This window comes from Melanotaenia boesemani, chromosome 4, assembly GCF_017639745.1.
Source record: "Melanotaenia boesemani isolate fMelBoe1 chromosome 4, fMelBoe1.pri, whole genome shotgun sequence".
Taxonomy (NCBI): Eukaryota; Metazoa; Chordata; class Actinopteri; order Atheriniformes; family Melanotaeniidae; genus Melanotaenia; species Melanotaenia boesemani.
This window is the reverse complement of record NC_055685.1, coordinates 31,785,930-31,807,085: the sequence shown is the minus strand read 5'-3', so window position 1 is coordinate 31,807,085 and position 21,156 is coordinate 31,785,930. Positions and strand designations below refer to the sequence as shown.

The following is a 21,156-nucleotide window of genomic DNA, read 5'->3' as shown; positions in this document are numbered from 1 at the left end:
ACGTAAAAAGAGGGCGTAATAACTATACGTAGTTCACCGGTGGGAGACTCACTGACAGTTCCGTGCCGGATGGTGGATGGAGTTTGACAAGCCAGTAGACTATCCTGTGGGAAATAATATAACTTTATAAGCTCCACTACGTCAGAAACATATACACTTTACCGTCTGTCGAAAATTGTTCAGAAATCTACAGCCGCGTTCCATTTAGTGATGCTAAGACCTTCATGTAGAAAGGACGCTCGTGTTTTAACCATCAGCAACATTTAGCTAGCTAATTCAAGCCCAGTTCGTCAGCTCGAAGACATCTAACACACGGACCGGCAGCAGATAAAATAATGCGTCAAGCGTTTCTGAAATATGTCCGCCGGTTTCCGTGGGTCACGAACGTCACACTGTACGGCTGTCTGTTCGCCGGCGGGGACTGCGTCCACCAGTGGTTCTCCCGGAGGGAAAAAATGGACTGGAAGCAAACGCGCAACGTCGCCGTGGTCGCATTCAGTTTCCATGGCAACTTTAATTTCTTCTGGATGCGTTTTCTGGAGCGGAGATTTCCCGGGAACTCCATCGGGATGGTGTTGAAGAAGCTGTTCCTGGACCAGACGACGGCGGCGCCCCTGGCTACCAGCGTCTTCTATACAGGTCAGTGGTTGAAAGACGGTAGCAGAATAATAATTAACAGGAAACACAACTTATCTGTCAGTTTGTAACTGGTCCGAAGCCCTCTCTGTGACCCTCTTATGTGGTGTAAAAATCCCGAGAGCCAAACTGGTCACAGTCCTGTGCAGCACCAGTTTAACCAGCAGACGTCAGTCTAAAGACATCAGTTAACATCAGAATTGACTGATACTCCAAACGGACGTTTTTAATAAAAGGTGCATAACAATGTTCAGCAATAGCCATAAGAAGTGGACAAATGTAACTTAGTTTTATGTGAAAGGTCATTTTTGAAGAACAGCTGACTTAGAAAAGACCCAGGGGGCTTCTGAATCCATTTGACTGAAACATTAAAGTGGATCTAAGTAAAATGCAGTATTTTTCAGCGAATTTACTGATGAGCGCATTTAAAAACAACTTGGACTAAACATACAAGATAACATTAGAAAAACTCTGTATAATTTAAATGACAAAGGATAAAAAACGGAGTTATTAAAAATGGTTTTAAAATGTTGAGAATTGGTACAGCTAATAATATCTGAGAAGCTGACATCAATGATCTCTAAGGATTTTGCATAAGTAGAAGATGGGAGATGCAAGGAACTGACCAGGTTAATAACATAAAAACAAACATTCAGATCTTAAAATCAAATCGTAAAAGTAACGAGGAGAAAAGGAGCTAAACCTGAGTATTATGTGGCAGAAGTGTCTGACTGCATCGCTTTTCGAGAAGTTGAAAATTAAAAAGCAGAAGCTGACTGACACAAAAGTAAAAATAAATTACAGCCCAGAATTAAATAAGGGTATGACTTTTTCTTTTTTCCTTTTTTTTTAAAAAAAAAAACTTGAGAGAAACTGGCATTAAGCATTTATTTGTTAATCAGATGTAAATGTGTTGTAAAAAAACAAGAATTAGCAAAGAAAAATTAAGGCGGTTCAAAAGTGCTATTTTTTTTAACCTTTTAGTTTTTTATTATTATTTTTATATTTACAATCTATGAGATTTTAAATCACAAAGTTTGCTATGTTGAAACAGAACAAATCTACTCTAAAAAACACATCACACATCTAAGTAATTAAATTTCCATTTAGAATATTCTGTGGGATAAAGAATTACAGTGTAGGTCATGTTGGAAATAAACTGGGAATAATTTTATCCTGTAATATCACTAATATTGCTGTAGGTTTGAGGCCATGTTTGAAGTCTTGAGAAATAAATAAAAACTTGGAGGAAACCCTTTTGGTATAATCAGAAGGGTAAATATCAGAAATTTGTAGTAGTTCTGATAAGTACTGAACTGTTTAACACACAGCTTCGGCATAAGCTCTACAATCCTAACAACATTGTGTTGTGGTTGTTTAGTGAACTTTCTCAAGATAGTCTGTTTCCATCTCCGTATCAGTAACACAGCTCAAATAGCATGACACATGACTTACTGGTTTCCATAACGATGTCTTTTTTTTTCTGTTATACTGTGTTGATGCAAAGTTAATTTTCCACTTCTGTAAATTATTCCTCAGTGAAATCTCTTGTGTCATCCAGGTGTCAGCCTTTTGGAGGGGAAAGAAGACATCATGGAGGACTGGAGGGAAAAATTCCTGAACACATATAAGGTGAGTCAGAGCAGAGACGGGCGGATCTTGCCTGCTGACGTCTTATGACAGTTACCAGCAGCAGAAGCTGCTTCCTTCACTCATATTTAAAACTGGTGCTCAGTGTGTGCTTACTGTACATCCACAGCTATGTTATGCAAACATTTAGTCTGTCATCACTTATTTGATTTTAAGGACCTGAAGAAAACTCTGACTTTCTCCATGTCTGGAGTCTCCTAATGCAAGGTGCGCTTTCTGTTTTTCTCCCTTTTCAGACCGGGCTGATGTTCTGGCCTTTCATGCAGGTAAATATTAACCTGTACAGGAATGTTCATAAATCACGAGGAATTTTACATTTTAAAGTCCACTCACTACAGATTCAGCAAACTGTATCTCAGTCTCAGAATAAAGCTGATGCTGGATTCTTATATTTCTTTTCATTTTAAAGCTCCATTTACTTACAATATGATGAATTCTGCAAAATTCAGAAGGTAGATCTCTCTGAATTGTTAGTTGGAACTGACAAACACCAACAGATATTTAACACCTGGTGTCACAATTTGCATCTAACCACTCGTGGGCTTTGTTTGTTCTAGTTATTCTATTTATTTATTATTTGTTTGCTTCCACTCATTACTTCTATATGATTTCCTATTAGCCTAATTTATTTTTTATTAATTTATTTAATAATAAATTCCAGTCTTTTTCTTTTTTTTTTTTCTTGATTTTGTCCCTGTATTAATTTTGATTTAAAACAATTGTAAATAAAATTCAGGCATAAGGAGTTAAATTGCTCAAACAATAAAAGAAAAAAAAAAACGTATTAATGAGTAAACTTTTGTAATAGCATTCTAGTTATGTAAACAATCTTAAGTAAACTATAAGATCTGTCTGTTTTCTCTCAGTTTCTGAACTTCGCCCTGGTGCCTCTGTACATTCGGACCACCTTCACTGGCTGCTGCGCCTTCATATGGGCCACCTTCCTGTGCTTCTCCCGTCAGTCTGGAGATGGCACAGCTGCTGCTGCTTTGGCGTGGATGTTCCCGCCTAAAGAAGATGAAGCAGATTCCACTAAAGAAAAAGTAGACTAAAAGCGAAGGTAGAGGGAACTACAACATCTGAACCCGCTCAGTAGCTGAATCAGTCGCTGTTGTGGAGGGGGTAAGGAGGGTAAAAACATGGTAAAACTGGTCTAATCAGGACACAGCAGGTCCAGAGGTTGGCAGTCCCGTCTTGTCTGGTCTGGTCCGGTCCAGCTCAGTGGTTGATGTTGCACAAACACTGCCAGGTTTAGATGTGTATTCTCATGATGGTGCAGGGTTCTCTGGGAAGCGACACCCCAGCACACTGAATGTACATGGAATATACAAGTATTCTGCAACAATCATTATCATTCATCATGTCCTTTGACATTTTAATGAGTATTCACCATGATCTACGGCTCATCAGGTTGCAGTTTGTTCTTATATTTACAGACAGGTCTCTTTTTCAGCTGGACCAGGCTAAAACGCTGGAATGATTTCTGACTGCTGCAGTTCGTCTGAGACAGAATTTGTAATTATTGATGTTTTACATCAGGATAAAACAAAAAGAACAAAACTAATATATAACAAAGAATCACTTCCACCATGTGGAATGGTATTTAATTGATTAACTTAGAGTGTTAGCTTTATAAAGTTGTGTAGAAGTATAAACTTTTAAAGATTACTTTGTTATCTCATCCTGATCACTACAGACTTTGATTTAGGTTTACAGACTGGTACGTCATGTGTACATGTTGGTGCTAATAATCTATAATATAAAATTGATTGGTGTGTTACTATGATTGGTAGGTATTTTTAATACAAGGATCATAAGGTGCCAACTAAACATGATTATAAGTTTGTTTTTAATGCATCACTCAAACTCAAGAAAAACATTAAAATTTTAAACATTTTTTTATTATTATTATCATTTCCACATTTTGATCCATTAAAACTTCCCATCTACATGCTGCAGTAATGAGTTACTACATAGGATTACTCATTGTGTCTCATCATATTTATTAGGTTTACTTCACAGTTGAAATGCTGCCCAGCTGATTCTGTACTTTATGCCAAGCACTATCCGCTGTCTCCTTTTAATGTTTTTATACTTTTAAAATACAGTTATTCTGAGAATTTTAATGCTACTTTAGGTGTTTTTTTCACATTGATTCTTAAAATGCAACAATAATACAAAAGCTGTTGGTTATTCATTCACACACACACACACACACACACACACATATATATATATATATATATATATAAATACTGTGCTGGAAAATTTAAAAGCATACTTCTGTTTTCTGCTTCAGGCCGATAATTAACAAAGCATGTGATACTGTGTGATTATAATATTTAATATTTAATGTTTCTAACAAGTCAGTATATTAATATATACAATTGTCTGAATTGGTGTGCAGAAAAAAAATAAGAACTACTTACTACTAATAAGAACTACTAAGAACTATTTTTTTTCCATATTTAACTGTCAACCTGGGTATAGTAATTTAATATCTGTAGTTTTACAGTGTCTGTTCTGGATTTCCTGTTTACTGATTATTTGTATGCTGAAGTGTTACACTGGACCTGGGATGTCAAGTCATTGAAATTTCTCTGTCTTTGTTGGGTAATATTATCAACGCATTCGGGAATTGGTTTGCACAGTGTTTGTTTTTCTTCTTTCAAAAAACATATTCGTGCCCATGCTCTGACCATGCACAGTAGATGGAGCGACACAAATTAAATGTGTTATTGCAGAACTCAAGGAACAGAATTCCCTTATTGCAGTGTTGCAACAAGTTGTGCTCTCAGCTGACCTGAACAACACATTAGGTGTTAAAGGTATCTTCTCTGTGTGTTTTTGGCTTGTGTTCTCAGAAATATTACATATATGCACTCTTTTATTTATGTTATTATTTAGAAGGAATTGCATCCAAATATCAAGTACATTCTGCACTTTGAATGAGCTTTTTGTTCAAATTCGTCTTTATTATGGTGCCTGTACTTTGAGAGATTAAACTTTGGCTGCCAATAATGATATTGTTAAAGCTCTAATAAAAGTTTATCTAATTTTGCTTTATGCAACCAGACCCACTATGAAAACACCTACTACTTATTCGCAGCTGCTAAATACTCCCTTCAAGCTTTTGTGATCACTTATTAATTGTTAAATTCAGTTTAACTATTAGATAATAATCACATTTCTTTCTAATTGTGTGCCTGTCGTTTTAGTCGTATTATCACTCAGCTCTAGTGGGTGCCTCCCAAGTCCTCACATCTCTGCCCGCACTGCGCATGCTCCCTTTATCCTCTCCATCCACACGGACTCTCACGGCTTAACTAAAGATGCTCAGCGGTTCGGGTCGCTGGTCGCATGTTACCGGGTGAAACGGAGTTATTTGGAAGAGCGCAAAACATAGGAGACGTCTACATTTCACTGAACTTGCTTCTCGGGTTCGGGCGCGCGGGCACACATGGAACTGAAGAAATCTATCTCGGACACCGAGCGCGCGCTCAGGAGCTACGGCGCCGTATCAGAAACGGCATGGACAACGGACAAAGGTGGGCATCATGCATGAAAATTTGAGGCTTTTTCACCGCCGCGTGGTTAAAAAAAACAAAAAACAAAACGTCGGTTTTGTTTTTTGTTTTTTTTTCCTCACCAGCGCTTTTGAGCCTCAGAGAGCAGAGCTGAAATGGTTAATGTGTGACTCATAAAAGGTTTGGGTTGTATCAGTATGGCTATCTCGGAGCCAGAAGGCCTCTTACTTCCCCTACATGCACACTTTGGGTATTGTAAGATTTGTGAATAAGTTTAAGAAAAACAAAACAAAAGCATTTTCAAACTTGAAACATTTGATTCAGACTAAGCTGAAACGTCCACTGAGATAAGCTCCTCATACTGATCCTCTGCTCAATATCTTTCATATATCAGATTTTAGATCTCCAATTATATTTTTATATTAATGGAAGAACTATCAGCAGCTGAGCTCATAATGAACAGCTTTTTTTCCAAATTGTCACAGAAATTACTGATGGTTGTCTGTATGACTCATGAGAAGGGAGATGGAGCACTGTGTGACTTTCAGTGCATTAATCAGATTAGATTAAGATAATAACACAAAGTAGACCTTCAGAAGTGGTAATAAAGTTACATAAAATGCGTCCTTAAAAGCCTTAGCTTATTAGAATGAGCTCCAAATTCTGTTATCTTTTATTATTATTATTATTATTATTATTATTTCTCCTCCAAATGTTTATTCATAGAAACGTGAAGAGTCCTAACAAGGCAAAGCCTGTAACAAGTTGATAAATTCAATCTACATTTGTTTTTTTTTTGTGTGTGTGTGTGTTGTTTTGTTTTATGTTTTGTTGTTGTTGTTGTTGTTGTTTTAGTACCACAAACTACAACCTCAAGAGTGATGATTAGGTTGAAAAACAAAACAAGGCAGGTTGTTTCAATCACACTGGGTGTTCCTGTTATTTTGTCCTCCTCACCTCTCCCATAAAGAGTGATGAGTGACGCATGTGTTGACAGATGCAATGCACATATATCACATGTTATCTCGAGGATAAGTCATCACATAAAAGACAGGTTTGAAGAATATGCCAGATTAAGTCTGAGCAGAAAAAGACGCAGTTGTTATTTTTAGTCAAATTCATTTGTTGTTTTTTCTCCCAGAAACACAAAAGTACTGAGCCTGCTCCCTGCAGGTTTGTGTCCTTTCATTTTTAAAGCAAAGCAAAAACAATATATATGTTGGCGTTGCACTTTTTATTCCATGCTCATTATCTGATGTTCCTGAGGAGAGGGGGTGTGGTCTGGCAGCAGCAGGACTGCAGGATGTGTCAGGGGGTGCCAGCACTGGGTGTCATACAGATGCTGACATTTTCATGTAGTCAAGCCACATGTGGCTGCTGCAGCATACCCAATCCTGACTCATTAAGTCATTATCCTGAAGAGCACCTCATTTGTCTTAATTAAACTGGGATAATTCAAGTAGACTGATAATCTGTGTGTGGAGGCAAGTTCACATCTGCAAATCTTGAGGAGGTGCAGTGTTTGTGTCAGATGCTGCAGGCGCCTGTATGTAAAACATATGCCTTTCCAGACTATTTTACATCAATTTTCTTTCATTAAAAAAGAGAAAACAAATTAAAAGAATAAATGTATTAACCCCTTAATTCCCGAATATTTTTACAATTAAAAAACAAACAAAAAAAGAAAAGAAAAGAAAGAAAGAAAAATGCTGGAATAAAAATATATAATGAAATATAAAAAAAATAAAAATAGATAAATCATATAAAAAATACATATATAAAAGTAAAAAAAATAAAAAGAAATTGAATAAACAAAGACGGGAATCTCCAATACTCAGCATCAAGGGGTTAAATAAGCTCTGTACCTTTTACATAGATAACATATAAAAGATGGACAAAGCATCACCTCATGGATTATAGCTAAATGTTTTAACTCTGACCATGGTTTTTGAGACCACGTCATTACTGATCTGAGTCACTGCCTCGTGTGAGATTTGTGTGGTCAAAAACAGATCTCTCAAACTTAGATGGTTGGACGTTTAGACGAGTCTACAAACAGCATTAATTTTATCACCTCCATGCCAAAAGATAACCATCTAAACAGAAACAACTGCAAAGTATATAATAGCGTCCATCCACCCTGTAGATCTGGACTAATATTGGACTTGGGGTCACATATTAGTCCACTTCTATGAAGTGAATGTTTTCTTTATCAATTAACCTGTTCTAGCAAACTGATAAGGAAAAGCTCTGTATATTTAAAGGACCTTATAAATGTCTTAGTGCTAAAGAAATTATGTTAATTACTCTGAACCTACACAAAGCTGGAGGATGTACATAATTCCAAATGCTGATGAGCATGCCATCCAGTTTTTCATGTTAACAAAATTTAATGGAAAATACTGGAACTGGCCAGAGACAAAAAACTGTTCACACTCCCTCCTGGGGAGAATTTAGAGTGACCAATTAACCTAACATGCATGTCTTTGGAGGGTGGGAGAAAGCCAGAGGACCCAGAGAAAACCCACACATACACAGGGAAAACAAGCAAACTCCAGACAGAAGTGCCACTGTTCAAGCCTTGAACCAGTGACCTTCTTCCTGTGAGGCAGCAGTGCTAACCACCACATCACCTTGCTGCCTGTAGTTCAAAACCATTTCCTAAAAATCTTAATGAATGTTTGTGCTTATGTTTAAAAAACAGAGCAAAAATGACCAGAGAAATGTTGGAAATTCAGTCTGGAAATAGGAAATGTGTGACAACCCGAGGCTCCAGTTTGTGCTCCCTAGCAGCCATAAGGATATTACTAAGCTGGCATTTTGCCGTTTCTAATGGCCGAGGAGGGATTTATTGCTGCTTCACGCTTCAGATCCATGATCCTCTCTTTGAATTAACATCAGCATCTTTTGTCAGCAGACACATCGAATGAGGCACAAACTGAAACCTCTTGTGCAGATTCTGTCTGCTGTGTTGAGTCAGCTCCATTCTCAGCAAGGAATCTGGACAGCAGCACAGATGCAGAGCGCAGTGGGTATTGGTGCTGGAGGCTGGACAAACCATCCATCTGGTCTTCTAATGTTACAATACACACTGTGTACAAAAATAATGCATCATATTTGCTGTCTCAAGCTCAAAAATGAAAGTGGTTTGTTTTACTTGAAGGATCTTGTTTTACATGTGATGTTTTAAGGAGGGGACCGTTTCACAGCCAGTGTGGGTAAGACTAATGATCAGATGACCAAATAAGAAATCAGAGGTCATTTAAAGGTTAAAATGTTATATTACTAATATATATTGATTGAATATTTTCCACTTACTCTGTTTTATGTTTTGGTAGCTGGTCCTGCTTCACATCCATGTCAGTCCCTTCTGTTCTGTTTAGATAGTTAAGTTGGAAGCAACTCTCCAAATTTTCCTACACTGAGGAAACAATTGCTTTTGGCTTGTGAGCACCTGTTAAATAAAAGAATAACACCAGAATTAACATCAACCAGGCTTTGTTGTCATGTATGAGGCCCTACATAATGTTCAGTTTGAGTTTAGTTTTTTTTTTTTGGTCGGAGACCACTCCTTCTAGTGTCAGATACTGCATCGCTTTGGGAGCTGCCATGCAAGGCATTCAACCATGACCCATCAGGAACAATTAGGGGTTTGGTGTCTTGCTCAGGGACACCTCAACATGACCTCTCCGGGCCAGGATAGAACCAGCACACCCTTGGGCTACAGGGGGACCACTCTACCCACTGAGCCATGCCGCCCCATGAATGAAGCCCTCTGTCTTCATAAATTAGATATTGTGGTTTTGGATTACTGGTGGGACAAAAACATTTTATTTAAACAAGTCATGAATGAAGTATGAAGAATGAAGTATGGTTGGAAGCTGCAGTCGAAGTCATTTTCTGATATTATTAAAAGGATAAATTGACTGTAATTATATGTATAGTGCTTTTTTAGTCCCATGTTGACCACTCAAAGTGCTTTTACACTACATGTGTAGTGTAACCCCCCCTCCTCACACACACACACACACACACACACACACACACACACACACACACACACACACACACACACACACAATATAAACATATCTTCTATTGTTATGTATACTAAGTGCTTTCTTCTATCACATACATTCATACCCCGACAGACACATCAGGGGGTGTCTTGCCCAAGGACACTTCAGCATGTAGTCAGGGGAACCAGGAATCGCTCCACCAACTTTCCAGTTGGTAGATGACTGCCCTTCCCCTTGGGCTACAGCCACCTTCTGTCTCAAAATCTCAGGTTCTAGCCTCTCATTTGATAATATTTACCAGTTTTCTTATGACTATCTTCATAAATCAGATATTGTGGTTTTGGACTACTGGTGGGACAAAAACATTATATTTAAAGACATTAATGTTTGACAGGTTGGGACTTACAAGATGTTTTTTTTCATCTTAAAAAGGACTAAATTGAAGCAAAAGCATATTTAGACTTCATCCTGCCCAGTAAACATGGATGTTACATCTTCTCAAAGTCCACAGATTGTGATGCAGCAGGCTTTTCTTCAGAGGAAAACACAGGACAACACTATATTATCCTTAACTTAGAATAGAATAGAATAGAATAGAAATACTTTATTAATCTCTTTGGAGAGCCCTCAGGGAAATTTGGGTACATACTTAACAGCACTGGTTGAATTTGTTTAGGCTTATTAGCATCCATGCTGTTGTTTGTATGATGAAAAGGTCACAGCGATGCTTATGGTTGTTGCAAGCAGATGCTGGGACATTTTCAGCTGTCAGTCCATTGATTAGTGCATTAAGTGGTTGGCTTGTGTTGTTGTTGCTGGCTGCAGAGTCTTTGCATGTTATTGGCAGATGTACTTAGAGAGGCCAATGCTGGTTTCGAGGTCTTTTCAATCTTCTTCTTTTAAACATGGTCTCAGAGTGCCTATAGTGTGTTTTCATGTTGCATCATTTCAGTTTCTGTCTTTCAATCCCACATCTTCCTCACACATGCTCATCTCTGAATCTGAATATCACACTTCTAGTTGCTGCTGAGAAGACACGTCATACAAGAAATAGACAAGAAACAGATTTGTAAACAAGCTAACAACATCAGATGGTTTTCAAGAACCCAAAGTCAGAAATTAAAGAAAAAATATTTATAATTAAGATCTTGAATTAGATGCAGCTGTTAGGTTACTGAAGCCTGTAATTTGTAATGCAGAGGGAGCTCTGTCTGTAAAACCAACTGTAAAAACCAGCTCTGCTTGCTTCTTTGAGGTTCTTATTCCCTTCTTCTCATCCCTTCTTCTTAACCCCCCCCCCCCCATTCTGCTTCTTAGGTCACTCAGATGTGTCCATGGCAGAGAGCACTATGTCTCCAGAGGAGATCGAGGTGGAGATGGCTCGTATCCAGCGCCTCCGTGAAGTCCTGGTACGCAGAGAGTCTGAGCTGCGCTTCATGTGAGTCCTACTCTCTCTGTGGTTGTCAATGAGCTTTATCTTGTAGCCGTGACCCCCTGCAGAGACATTAAAGCACTGCTTCCTTTGGAGTTACAGTAAGTCGGCTGTTTGAAAATGTCCATTGATTATTCAGAGGGCTAAACATGCCGACAGCAGTTGAGTCACAATGATGAACTCACAGGCTCCTCATCAACAAACGCCTCAGGGATTATGATTCAGTGTTTGGGATGAAATAGTGTATCTACTCTGATTGGCCAAAATATTGTAATATTTTGTTCGCTTTGACTACAGCAAACATTCATTGTGGCATCTGCAATGTCAAAACACAGATTTACATGTGGAGTTGCATTGATTTCTTACAAAGATCTTTTTTTGATAATGAGAGAGTTGAACATAAAAAAAAAATTTGACTGTGGTGGCAAATCCATGTATGAAAATAATGTCACTATTTCACAACTTGATGAATCCTGGCATTGTCATCTTGAGCAACCCAAGTAATAAACCAACAAAATATAAATAAATAAAAATCTACAGTTGTCAGCTGGCATCATTGTTTGAGTACATAACTTCAACCAGACCAGCTAAACCAGCCCAGGTCATAAAACTGCCCCTGCAGTCATGCTGGGTGCTGCACTTTTATCCAAATGCTCCCACTGAAACAGGAGGAAGTTGAACTCCTTAAACCACATGACCTTTCTCAGTTGCTCAAGAGTCCAACATTTGCCAAATTATAGTCTTTTTTACTTTTAGACCACACAGCTGTTCAGTTCTGTTACCTGGAGCTCTCTTAGCATGTGGGTGAAAATGCTCAGCACAGTTATTAATCTGACCATTGATTTCCTTTGATTTGATTACACTTAATATGTTTAAGTGATCTCCAGTCATTCAAGATTTTCCTCTCACATCTTCCTCAAAGGGGATGTTTCGTTGCTAACAGACTTAAATAATGTCTTGGGCATTTACTAACCCAATTTTACTCATTTCAGCTAATTCCTTAGTTGATGCTAATTAACAATTTGTCCATCATGAAAAAGTTTAACATCTTTTCTTCAACTTTTTTGTGTTGCCTATAAATATCTAATGTATGTTTATTTGTATTTTATTGTTTTATCTCTTTCTGCATGGTGTTGTTTTATTCTGTCTTCTTAACATGCTGAGACCACGGATGGTAATTAGCATTCTTTGCTACAATCAAGCATGTTTACATTGTGCTTTTTAGGTGCTAATGTTGATTAAAATGCATTATTCAAAGAAATAAATAGGTCAAAAGAGGATGTGATTTCTGGCATGGTTGTTTAACCTTTTTATCATGAAAGCCTCTTGTACCAGGGAATATATAGCGATCCTAGAAAGTTTTCCTGTGTGGAACTCAATAAAGGTGAAATGGCACATATGCTGCCAAAATGGAAATGTACTCCATTTATTTTGGGTAAATCATTTTGGACGGGAAAAAAAGGTTAATGAATGAGAAGCTACTCAGGGTTAAATAACTTGTGGGCTGCTGAGACATTTCTATCATTGCAGCACTTTTCCATTGGGAGGCTTAATTGCATAGTTAAATCCGGGTGTAGACTTTTTTTTCCTTGCTCAAGCCTTTTGTGCAGCATGGCACTTCAGATCATGACAAAAAAATCATTTCTTTGTTTTTAATACTGAACTATAACTTTTGAGTATTTTTACAGCAAACTTTAACAGTTCAAGACAGACAAAAAAGAAAGAAAAAGCAAGACAAAACATATTTGATGTTGTTTAGGATTATTTTCTTGTTCTTTTTATATCATGTGATGTGGAAATCCATTTTCAAAAATATAATTCATTCCATTTTTTAAAACCTGAAGTGACAATTAAACCATGTCTGTATCTCTAGTATAACTTTGCCTCACCTCCGTAACTTATCGATGTAAACAATTTTTTTGTTAGTGTGATGGTTAAAGTGTCCGATGACGCTAATACACTGATTCACTTTTTCACACACTCCCTTGATGGCTTCATTAGGCCCGCATGCTGCTTACATCTCAAATGACAGACTGTGTGTGACTCAAGTCGCCACATAAACACATGCACAAGCACACAGTGTGCGAGCGTCAGAGTACAGAAGCAGCTGAAAGCCACATATAGCGTTAAGAGAGTAAAACACATGGCAGAAGAGCAAGAAAATCAAGGAATGAAGGGAGGGGACTGTGAAGGGAAATAACAAGGGAGGGAGGTGTAAATCGGAGCAACAGTGAGGAAGAGGAGGGGGATGAGGGAGGTTGTGGATGAGTCATCAGCCTGATCTATCACAAGGAGAATTAAATCAGTGGTAGCTGTCACTTCTCTTCCGTCAGAGAGGGAAGAATTCAGGGAGGGGGAAGAGGAAATGTACCCGAGGGAGAGACTCCGAATCTGCAGGAGGTTGAGACGGCATCAACAAAAGCGGATTTCTGTTGCCCTTTTTTCTTCTAAACATGCACAGACACACACCTGATGTTTGCTGTGAAAGAGTTACAAGTGCAAGAGTCAAGTTCAATTAAGCAAAATGTGACTAAAAAATAATGAAACGTTTTAATTAATTGACAAATTAGGCAATTTGAGTGAAAGAGGTTAATTAGCAACAGTTTTAATAGCTGTTAAAAAGTCATTCATCCAGAATGATCCCCAACATTCAGGCCACCTTGCTGCTTTATCTCATTCAATGTGCAGGTAAGTTGGATATTGGCGGTTTTCCAATGTGGGTTAAATATTTAATAATGTTGTCTTAAAGTTAAATATTTAACCTCATCAAAAAGAAAAAGTCAAATTTCAGCTCTGTCCTCTTTTCTCTCAGGATTCACAGGCAATACAAGCCTGTCTGACATCATTTCAGTCAGATATCCAAAGTAGAAGCAGCTAATAATATCGGCCGCTCTCTAATCTGATGGAAACCAGTGATTCGTTGTTCTGTCTCCTCTTGTTTTCCTTTTTTCATCAGGATGGATGACATTCAGCTCTGCAAAGACATCATGAGTTTAAAGCAGGAGCTGAGACAGATTGTGGCAGTACCAGGTACAGTTCACGCACATTCACACTCATTTTACCTTTCAAATAAAAATGATTAAGAGCTTCACTGTCAGTGTTTCAGGACAATCAAGAGCTTTTTCTGCAGTTCAGTAATAACTGCAAATACCGCTGTAATTTATAGGAGGTCTGGTTACATGAAATGCAGGGTTGATCATAAGTCTCAGGGACAAGCTGACAAACACCCATGCAGCATCACAAGCAGAGGGATGCTTTTCGTGGAAAATGTCCAAATTAAATGCATTTAACACCACTTTTTTTTAACTCCATGAATTTTCCTGTTTTTCATCTGTGACACAAATACAAGTGTAACTCTGCAGTTATCTGAGATGCGGCAGCTTCACTGACGTCAGCTGCATCGCCCATAGTAACACATATGGTACATGGAGCAGTGCATAACGAGAACCTGGCAACAGCAGGGGAAAACACGCCTCCTCAAAGAATATGTACATCATGTGTCAGAGTGTGTGAATGCAGGAGGGGCTGGTGTTGTGTTCAAGGACGCGCACACGCTGCAACAAGACACAACAGTGACGTCTCAAACACTGGGTGCATTTATTTAAGCATTTGACAAGCCAGCACTGTGAAGAAAATAACCTAAACACCCAAGAAAAAACCCCAACACAAAACATAAAACTATGCAAGTTTTGACTCAGCTCTCAATTCTTTTTGTTTTGCTTTCAAGCAGTCAGACTTTTCTTTATTTATTTTGACATAGGCTGCTTTTTAACTCATTCAAGTCCAGGACTTACCTGACCACTTTCAGAGGAATACGTGATTTGTTTTTTAAGCAGCTTTACACTGTCTAATGAATCATTCAAGCATAAAAACGACACTTAACTCAAGTAATGAACAGGTTTTGTGTCAACACATAACAGACAACAGTAACAACAAAAAAGGTTTTAATATGTAGTTTAAAGCAGTTTCCTAGATAGCAGATGTGTTTGGGCCTAATCATAATGGAGCTCATACATAGCTTCAGCTGGCCAGAAGTGGTCCAAGTACGACGAGCCAGCCTCGACATAGATCACTGCAATTTCCTTGTGGGCCACATGTGGTGATCTTGTGACTGAGTTTTGGCAGCCACACACACTCGGATGCAACACTAAGTCAAGGCCAAGCATGGACCAAATAAAACTGGAAATGTTGGGCCATATTTGGGCCAAACATTTTTTGATATCTGGGTTGTTACAAGCAGTTTTTTTTTTTTGTAAAACACACAATTTGTCCTCATTTTTGTTCATTACATCTTGGAAAATGCAGTTCAACATGCATAAAATTGTGCTTTTCATTCAACAAAGTGATTCCCAAGAAAAAAAACAACTTGCAATGGTTAACATGGTAGGTGGAGTTAGGAAGTGGTAATACTAAAAAAAACTACTAACAGCAGATGAATAGTATCCGAAAGTCTTGAAGAAATAGGAAAAAATCCTGCAAAAGACCTGGCAGAGGACCTGAGAGATGCAACTGGCCTCATGCACTTTATTCAGGTTCAGGTTCCTTTATTTCTATCCTTAAATTTGTACATCGCTTTGCAATGAGATGACCTTAATTCATACATTTATATATACAAATTCTAAAACAAATGCAGCATAGAACAAGACGAAGAACCCAAAATAAAAGAATGAAAAATGTGAAAAAAAATGTCCAGAGTTCCACCAATTAAAATACTTTAAACAAACACATTTGTATACAATCTAGATTAATAACTCATTTTAAAACCTTCAATGAATGAATGAATGAATGAATGAATGAATATGGGGGAAGAAGCTCAAACTTGCTATTTAAGAGATGAGACTCTATCCTCTAACTGTCTGGTTTACAAGGATGATGGTAAAAGAAGTGATCCACCAATCAGATGCATGAGCAGCTCACGACACCAAAGAAAGATAAAACTGATTTAATAAAATCCCAATAAAACATAGTAATTATGGTTCAGCCAATGTGAAGATACATTTTTTTTGACAATACAGCTTCACAGTTGCCTTGTTGACATTATTTTTTATCAATGTCAGTCCCCAGATATTTGTAGGATTGTTCTACTTCACTGGTTTAACCTTTGATTAAAGTGTTTCCATGCATGTGAGTTTACATCCTAAAATCAAATATAATGTATTTTGTTTTATAAAATGTTAAGCTGGAGGCAGGACTCCTTACACCAGTGTACAAAATCCTCCACTACTGGGCCATGGCTGGACTCATTTTCCTGTAGTAGACTGACAATAACACAGTCATCTGCACGTTTAATAATAGATCTGTTATCATGTCTGCTACAAATTTCCATTTATGTTTACATTGCTGCAGCTATTTTCCATTTTCCTGGCATTACATGAAGCACCGAGGAGCAGTTAAAAACTCTTGCATATTACTGTCATTTAACATTTGCAGAAGCAGAAATAAGTCACTCAGTAGGCTCAGCAGTATACAGTCATGCTAAAGCATTGATTTGATTGACAGCATCTTCAGTTAAAGGTTTCTTCACCAGTCTCTGACATTCATATTGACATTTTATCATAACTCCTCTGGGCACAGTTATGTCAGATGTTGTTTTCAAATCAGCCATCAAGCTGCTTCACACAACCCTTTTTGTCATTTCAAACCATTTTTTGGTTCATGTTCAGTGTGTCCTCACCCACCTCTGTTTCAACTACTTTTTCAGACAGATGGTCTGACATACTGCATCCCTCTTTGATGCAAGGATTTGTGGCTGATTCAATGACTGCAAGCTGCCCCAAGGCTGTAAAGCAACCTCAAACCACAAGATTTTCTCTGGATATGAAGCTCTTTGGCCTGCACCAAAACATGTGCAATGTTACTGTGGCCAAATGACTCCATCTGTGGTTCATCTTACATTTCTTGTCTGATGGATTGTTATATTTCCATAAAATTGACTTATACTCAGATTATGATAAATTGCCCCCATAATTTAATCAAACTTACCACCCATGTGGGCTTATTAGTCCTTTATGTTACACTCATTTGTTGCACTTGCCACATAAAAAGACCTCATCTCGGACATTACCATGAGCCAGCAGGGCCTCATGTTTGCATTGGTTGGGAGCTCCTGGCATCTGGTTACATAAGTCTAGGATAATGAGAGCCATGTGACAAACAGCCCTCCCCACTGGTCCTGCTTCATACTGTGTCTCGTACCCTTCAGGTTGTCCTGGCTGCCCTGTGGGAGTACTTTCTGTAGCTGCACTGCTCCACTTTATTTCCAGACTGTAAAAAGAGCTGATGTGTGCAGTCATTTTTCAACTGCCTTTCTCCAAACAGTTTTACATACCAGCAGTGCCAGACAACCTCCCTCTGCAGCTGCACGAACACATGTGTTTATATGCGCTTTTATGTGTGAAGGTAAAGCAAGGTGAAATGGATGTTGAGAATGTATATTCCCTCACCCAACAAAACACATAAAGAGCGCTCCCTTGCATTTGCATTATTAAATCAGCATTTCGTTTGTTGTAAACAACACTTGAAGGTGGAATTAAGGGCCTTTTTGTAATGTGACTCAGTGTTTAAGAGCCAGCTGAGTCTTCTGTGAGGTCAGTTTGTTAAAACCAGCTTGGATATAAACTCAGCTACTTTTGTCTTATCTTCAGAGAAAGAAAAAAACAAGAAGCACAAGCAGAGGGAAGAGGAGCTGATCCTGAAGATTCATAAACTGGTGCAGAAAAGGGATTTCCTGGTCGATGATGCAGAGGTGGAGAGATTAAGGTAGAGTATTGAACACAGTTAATATCCGGTACGATGGCTCTGTGAGATTACGTTTACAGGGATACTGGGATACACACAGGATGTTTTGAGAAAAAGTGGGAATGTTATTGGCAAGATAAATACATGCAAACACAAATGAAAAAAACTTCTTGTAAGAATTTATTAAAAGACATATATACCTTTTTATTTTTTTTTTTACCAGTAAGCAGCACAGTGTGGATATGATGGGGGGGGGTCGAGAGAACAAGATGAAAAGTGCTGAGTGGGTGAACCCCGTATGAGAAGGCTCACCAGGTGATTAGTGTGTGGTGCAGGTGTGGCCTTGCTCCTGAAATTAACAGGTTAACTATATAGATTAGATATTTTAAATGAATATTTTAATGACTTTAACATTTCAACATTTTGTCATTAGCAGCCTGCCACAAAGTCACATACTGTAATTTGGTCCCATTTCTTCAGTTTCATGAGAAATGTCTAATATAACAAAGTTTGATGACTAAAAATCAATTTTTGGTACCAACAATGTAATTTCCAAAAAGCTATTAAAGAAACTTGGTATATCTTCTTGGGAAACTGGGAAGACTGAACCTACAGGAGAAATACAGCTCTGGGAGATGCATCTAACTTGTTTTGTGGAATGTTTTTGCCTTATATATTGTGTGTTTGCACACACAGAGTCGACATCCAAACAACATATTTCAGAAATCATGTCTGTTTTCATGGTATTTTTTCACAACTTTCAATTAATTCAGAGGGTTATATGGGTTGCAAATAATATTCATTTATGTTTTTTAATCACATAAACAGCATTTGATTCTTTAAAATCTTTTTGTTTTAGAAACGTCTCATTGTACATTGCAGAGCAAAACAAGCAGATTTATCTTTTAGATAAACACATTAATAACAGCATTAATATTACATGCGATATACAAACTGGGACTTGGCCATAATGTTCAAAATCAAACAATTGCAGACATTTATTGAGTTGCACTCAAGATGTGATTGTATTGCACTTCAGGGAGCAAGAGGAGGACAAGGAGATGGCGGACTTCCTCAGGCTGAAGCTGATGCCTCTGGAGCAGAAGCTCAAAGTCACACAGCGTGAGTGTCAAGTTTAAAATGGTTCATATATACAGTCAGAAAGAAACAACATGTTTTGGACACATCCACTTATGATTTCCCCTTTTTCTGTTTTTTTTTTTTTTTTTTAATGAAAAGATCCTCCAAAACCCAAGCGACAAATCCCAGAGCCGCCTCCCAACAAACCATCCATCACCAAGTCAGGAGTGGCCATCATTAAGGACTGCTGTGGAGCCACCCAGTGTGCTGTAATGTAACCAACAACGACCTCTGTACGGCTCCGACTCGGTCACAACACTCACATGACATCTTCACCTCCCGTTACTCAGAGAACCACAGCTAGCAGCATTTGCCCTTGAACCTGCTCAGGAATCAGATTTATGTCTGAACTGCAGGCGCTTGGAAACTGATCCCTGATCAGTATTCAAGGGAAACAGAAACTCCTTACAGTAAGTGAAGAGGGGGAAGCTTTAAACAGAAATGTAAATAAAATCTGATTATTATATATTGATATATTTATTCAGTCTGTTGATTTGGAGGCAGGTGGGATCATTTCATTGTTTCATTCCTTGATGATGATGCTGCATCTGATTGTATAAGCACAATATACACTTGTTGAAGTAGATGTTAGGGTTCTGTGTCTGATGTGGTAAAGTTGACATTATTGCATTTTCTTTCCCCGTTAAGGAAAACACGGGTCATTGTGAAGAACAAAACGGCCTCCCTATAAGTCATTTATGCAAACTGGGTTATAAATGCTGAAGCCTGGCCATCAAATGATATTTTTGTACACTTGAGCAATATTCTCAAGAGGGTTTACAGACAAAATCTGCAGTAATCTACAAAACGTTGGAAATTAACAGAGAAACTTAACGAGGACTAAATGCTGAATAAAGTAACACACCAGTACAGATGCTGTGACAAAGCTGGATTATACAAGGCTCAGTGGCAATTAAGATTCTTGTGGTGTAAGAATGAGATTTCGAAAGGTGTGCAAGTGAATCGGAGCCATCAAAACACAACAAATTGCTAATTTCCAGAACACTACTCTGGATCAAGTTATTCAATACACAAATACAGTGTAGTAATAAAAGATAAATTAATTAGAGAACACTACAATGTGGACAAAATTTTGCTAACTGGAATGCAGCCACTTATGAATGACTGTTGTTGGGTTTTTGTTTATCTTTAAAAGGTGCAGCGAGAAACTAAATCAAAGGTCAATGTAATTTATTAAATGCCTGTTCTGTTTGCACCTCATCAGTTTACTAAAATTACCAGTATGTTTTTATTCTCTTAAAATGCAGCTGCCATATTTGTGCTACCATTTTTATTTTGGTGTCTCTGAATGGACAAACAACTGTGTGTGTGAAGGGAGAACCCCCAGTATCTGCTTTGTTTGATAGGTGCTACAGCTTGTTTGGGAGAAATAACACCTTAAAAGGCACACAGAAGACAGTGTACATGTTCAAAATGTTCAAATAGTTACCTGTAGTGCAGTTGCTGCACCGGAGGCCACTGGAGCCACTCACAGAAGAAAACGTGTTTATATCTGGAAGAATTTTGGCTACTGTAGGCCACCATCCATTCATAACTGTGCTTGGTATCTTTATCACTAGATGTCAGTAATTCTTTCACTCTGTACCTTTAAATCCTGATTTAATGCCTGTATGCAACCGTATCAGATTATTTTGTCATCATGCTTCTCACTCTGCGGTCAACATCACTCCAAAATCAAATACTTGGAAATATTAGTTGTGGTAGTACGAGTTCATTCAATGAATATAGCAACTTGCATCCTCTGAATTTAGTCTTGCTTTTTTTCTTAAACAAAAGATAATTTACCAGGAAATTAATGCAACTCTTGTAAATGCCTTCAATAGACAGTGTATGTTTGAGTGTATTTAGGACAGCAGTGACTTGTGTCAAGCAAAGTGTTGCTTCGTCACTTTTCCTTCCTACTGATAACTTAGCGTTCTATTGTTGTAGTGAATATGAGGGTCCTGTGAATATTGAACAAATATGCAGAAAATAAGCTGAAACTACTTGTACA

General features: G+C 38.0%; 2 protein-coding genes across 2 annotated transcripts; both read left to right on the top strand.

Annotated features, from left to right (window-relative positions):
• On the top strand, positions 1-4,927 carry LOC121638125 (mpv17-like protein). The gene is made up of 4 exons (XM_041982632.1): positions 1-639; positions 2,198-2,268; positions 2,523-2,552; positions 3,153-4,927. The coding sequence occupies exons 1-4, from the start codon at positions 336-338 to the stop codon at positions 3,336-3,338; spliced, it is 591 nt and encodes a 196-aa protein (XP_041838566.1). The 5' UTR covers positions 1-335; the 3' UTR covers positions 3,339-4,927.
• Positions 4,928-5,572: 645 nt separating this feature from the next.
• bmerb1 (bMERB domain containing 1) lies at positions 5,573-20,294 on the top strand. Its single transcript, XM_041982631.1, has 6 exons — positions 5,573-5,834; positions 11,150-11,270; positions 14,221-14,294; positions 17,909-18,023; positions 19,042-19,124; positions 19,242-20,294. The coding sequence occupies exons 1-6, from the start codon at positions 5,747-5,749 to the stop codon at positions 19,358-19,360; spliced, it is 600 nt and encodes a 199-aa protein (XP_041838565.1). The 5' UTR covers positions 5,573-5,746; the 3' UTR covers positions 19,361-20,294.
• The last annotated feature ends 862 nt before the right edge of the window (positions 20,295-21,156 follow it).

Coding starts and splice junctions, on each gene's coding strand:
- LOC121638125 (XM_041982632.1), top strand. CDS start 336: ATGCGTCAAGCGTTTCTGAAATATGTCCGCCGGTTTCCGTGGGTCACG. Junction 2,269..2,522: donor AATTCCTGAACACATATAAG/GTGAGTCAGAGC, acceptor CTCCCTTTTCAG/ACCGGGCTGATGTTCTGGCC. Junction 2,553..3,152: donor TGTTCTGGCCTTTCATGCAG/GTAAATATTAAC, acceptor GTTTTCTCTCAG/TTTCTGAACTTCGCCCTGGT.
- bmerb1 (XM_041982631.1), top strand. CDS start 5,747: ATGGAACTGAAGAAATCTATCTCGGACACCGAGCGCGCGCTCAGGAGC. Junction 11,271..14,220: donor GAGTCTGAGCTGCGCTTCAT/GTGAGTCCTACT, acceptor TTTTTTCATCAG/GATGGATGACATTCAGCTCT. Junction 18,024..19,041: donor GCAGAGGTGGAGAGATTAAG/GTAGAGTATTGA, acceptor ATTGCACTTCAG/GGAGCAAGAGGAGGACAAGG.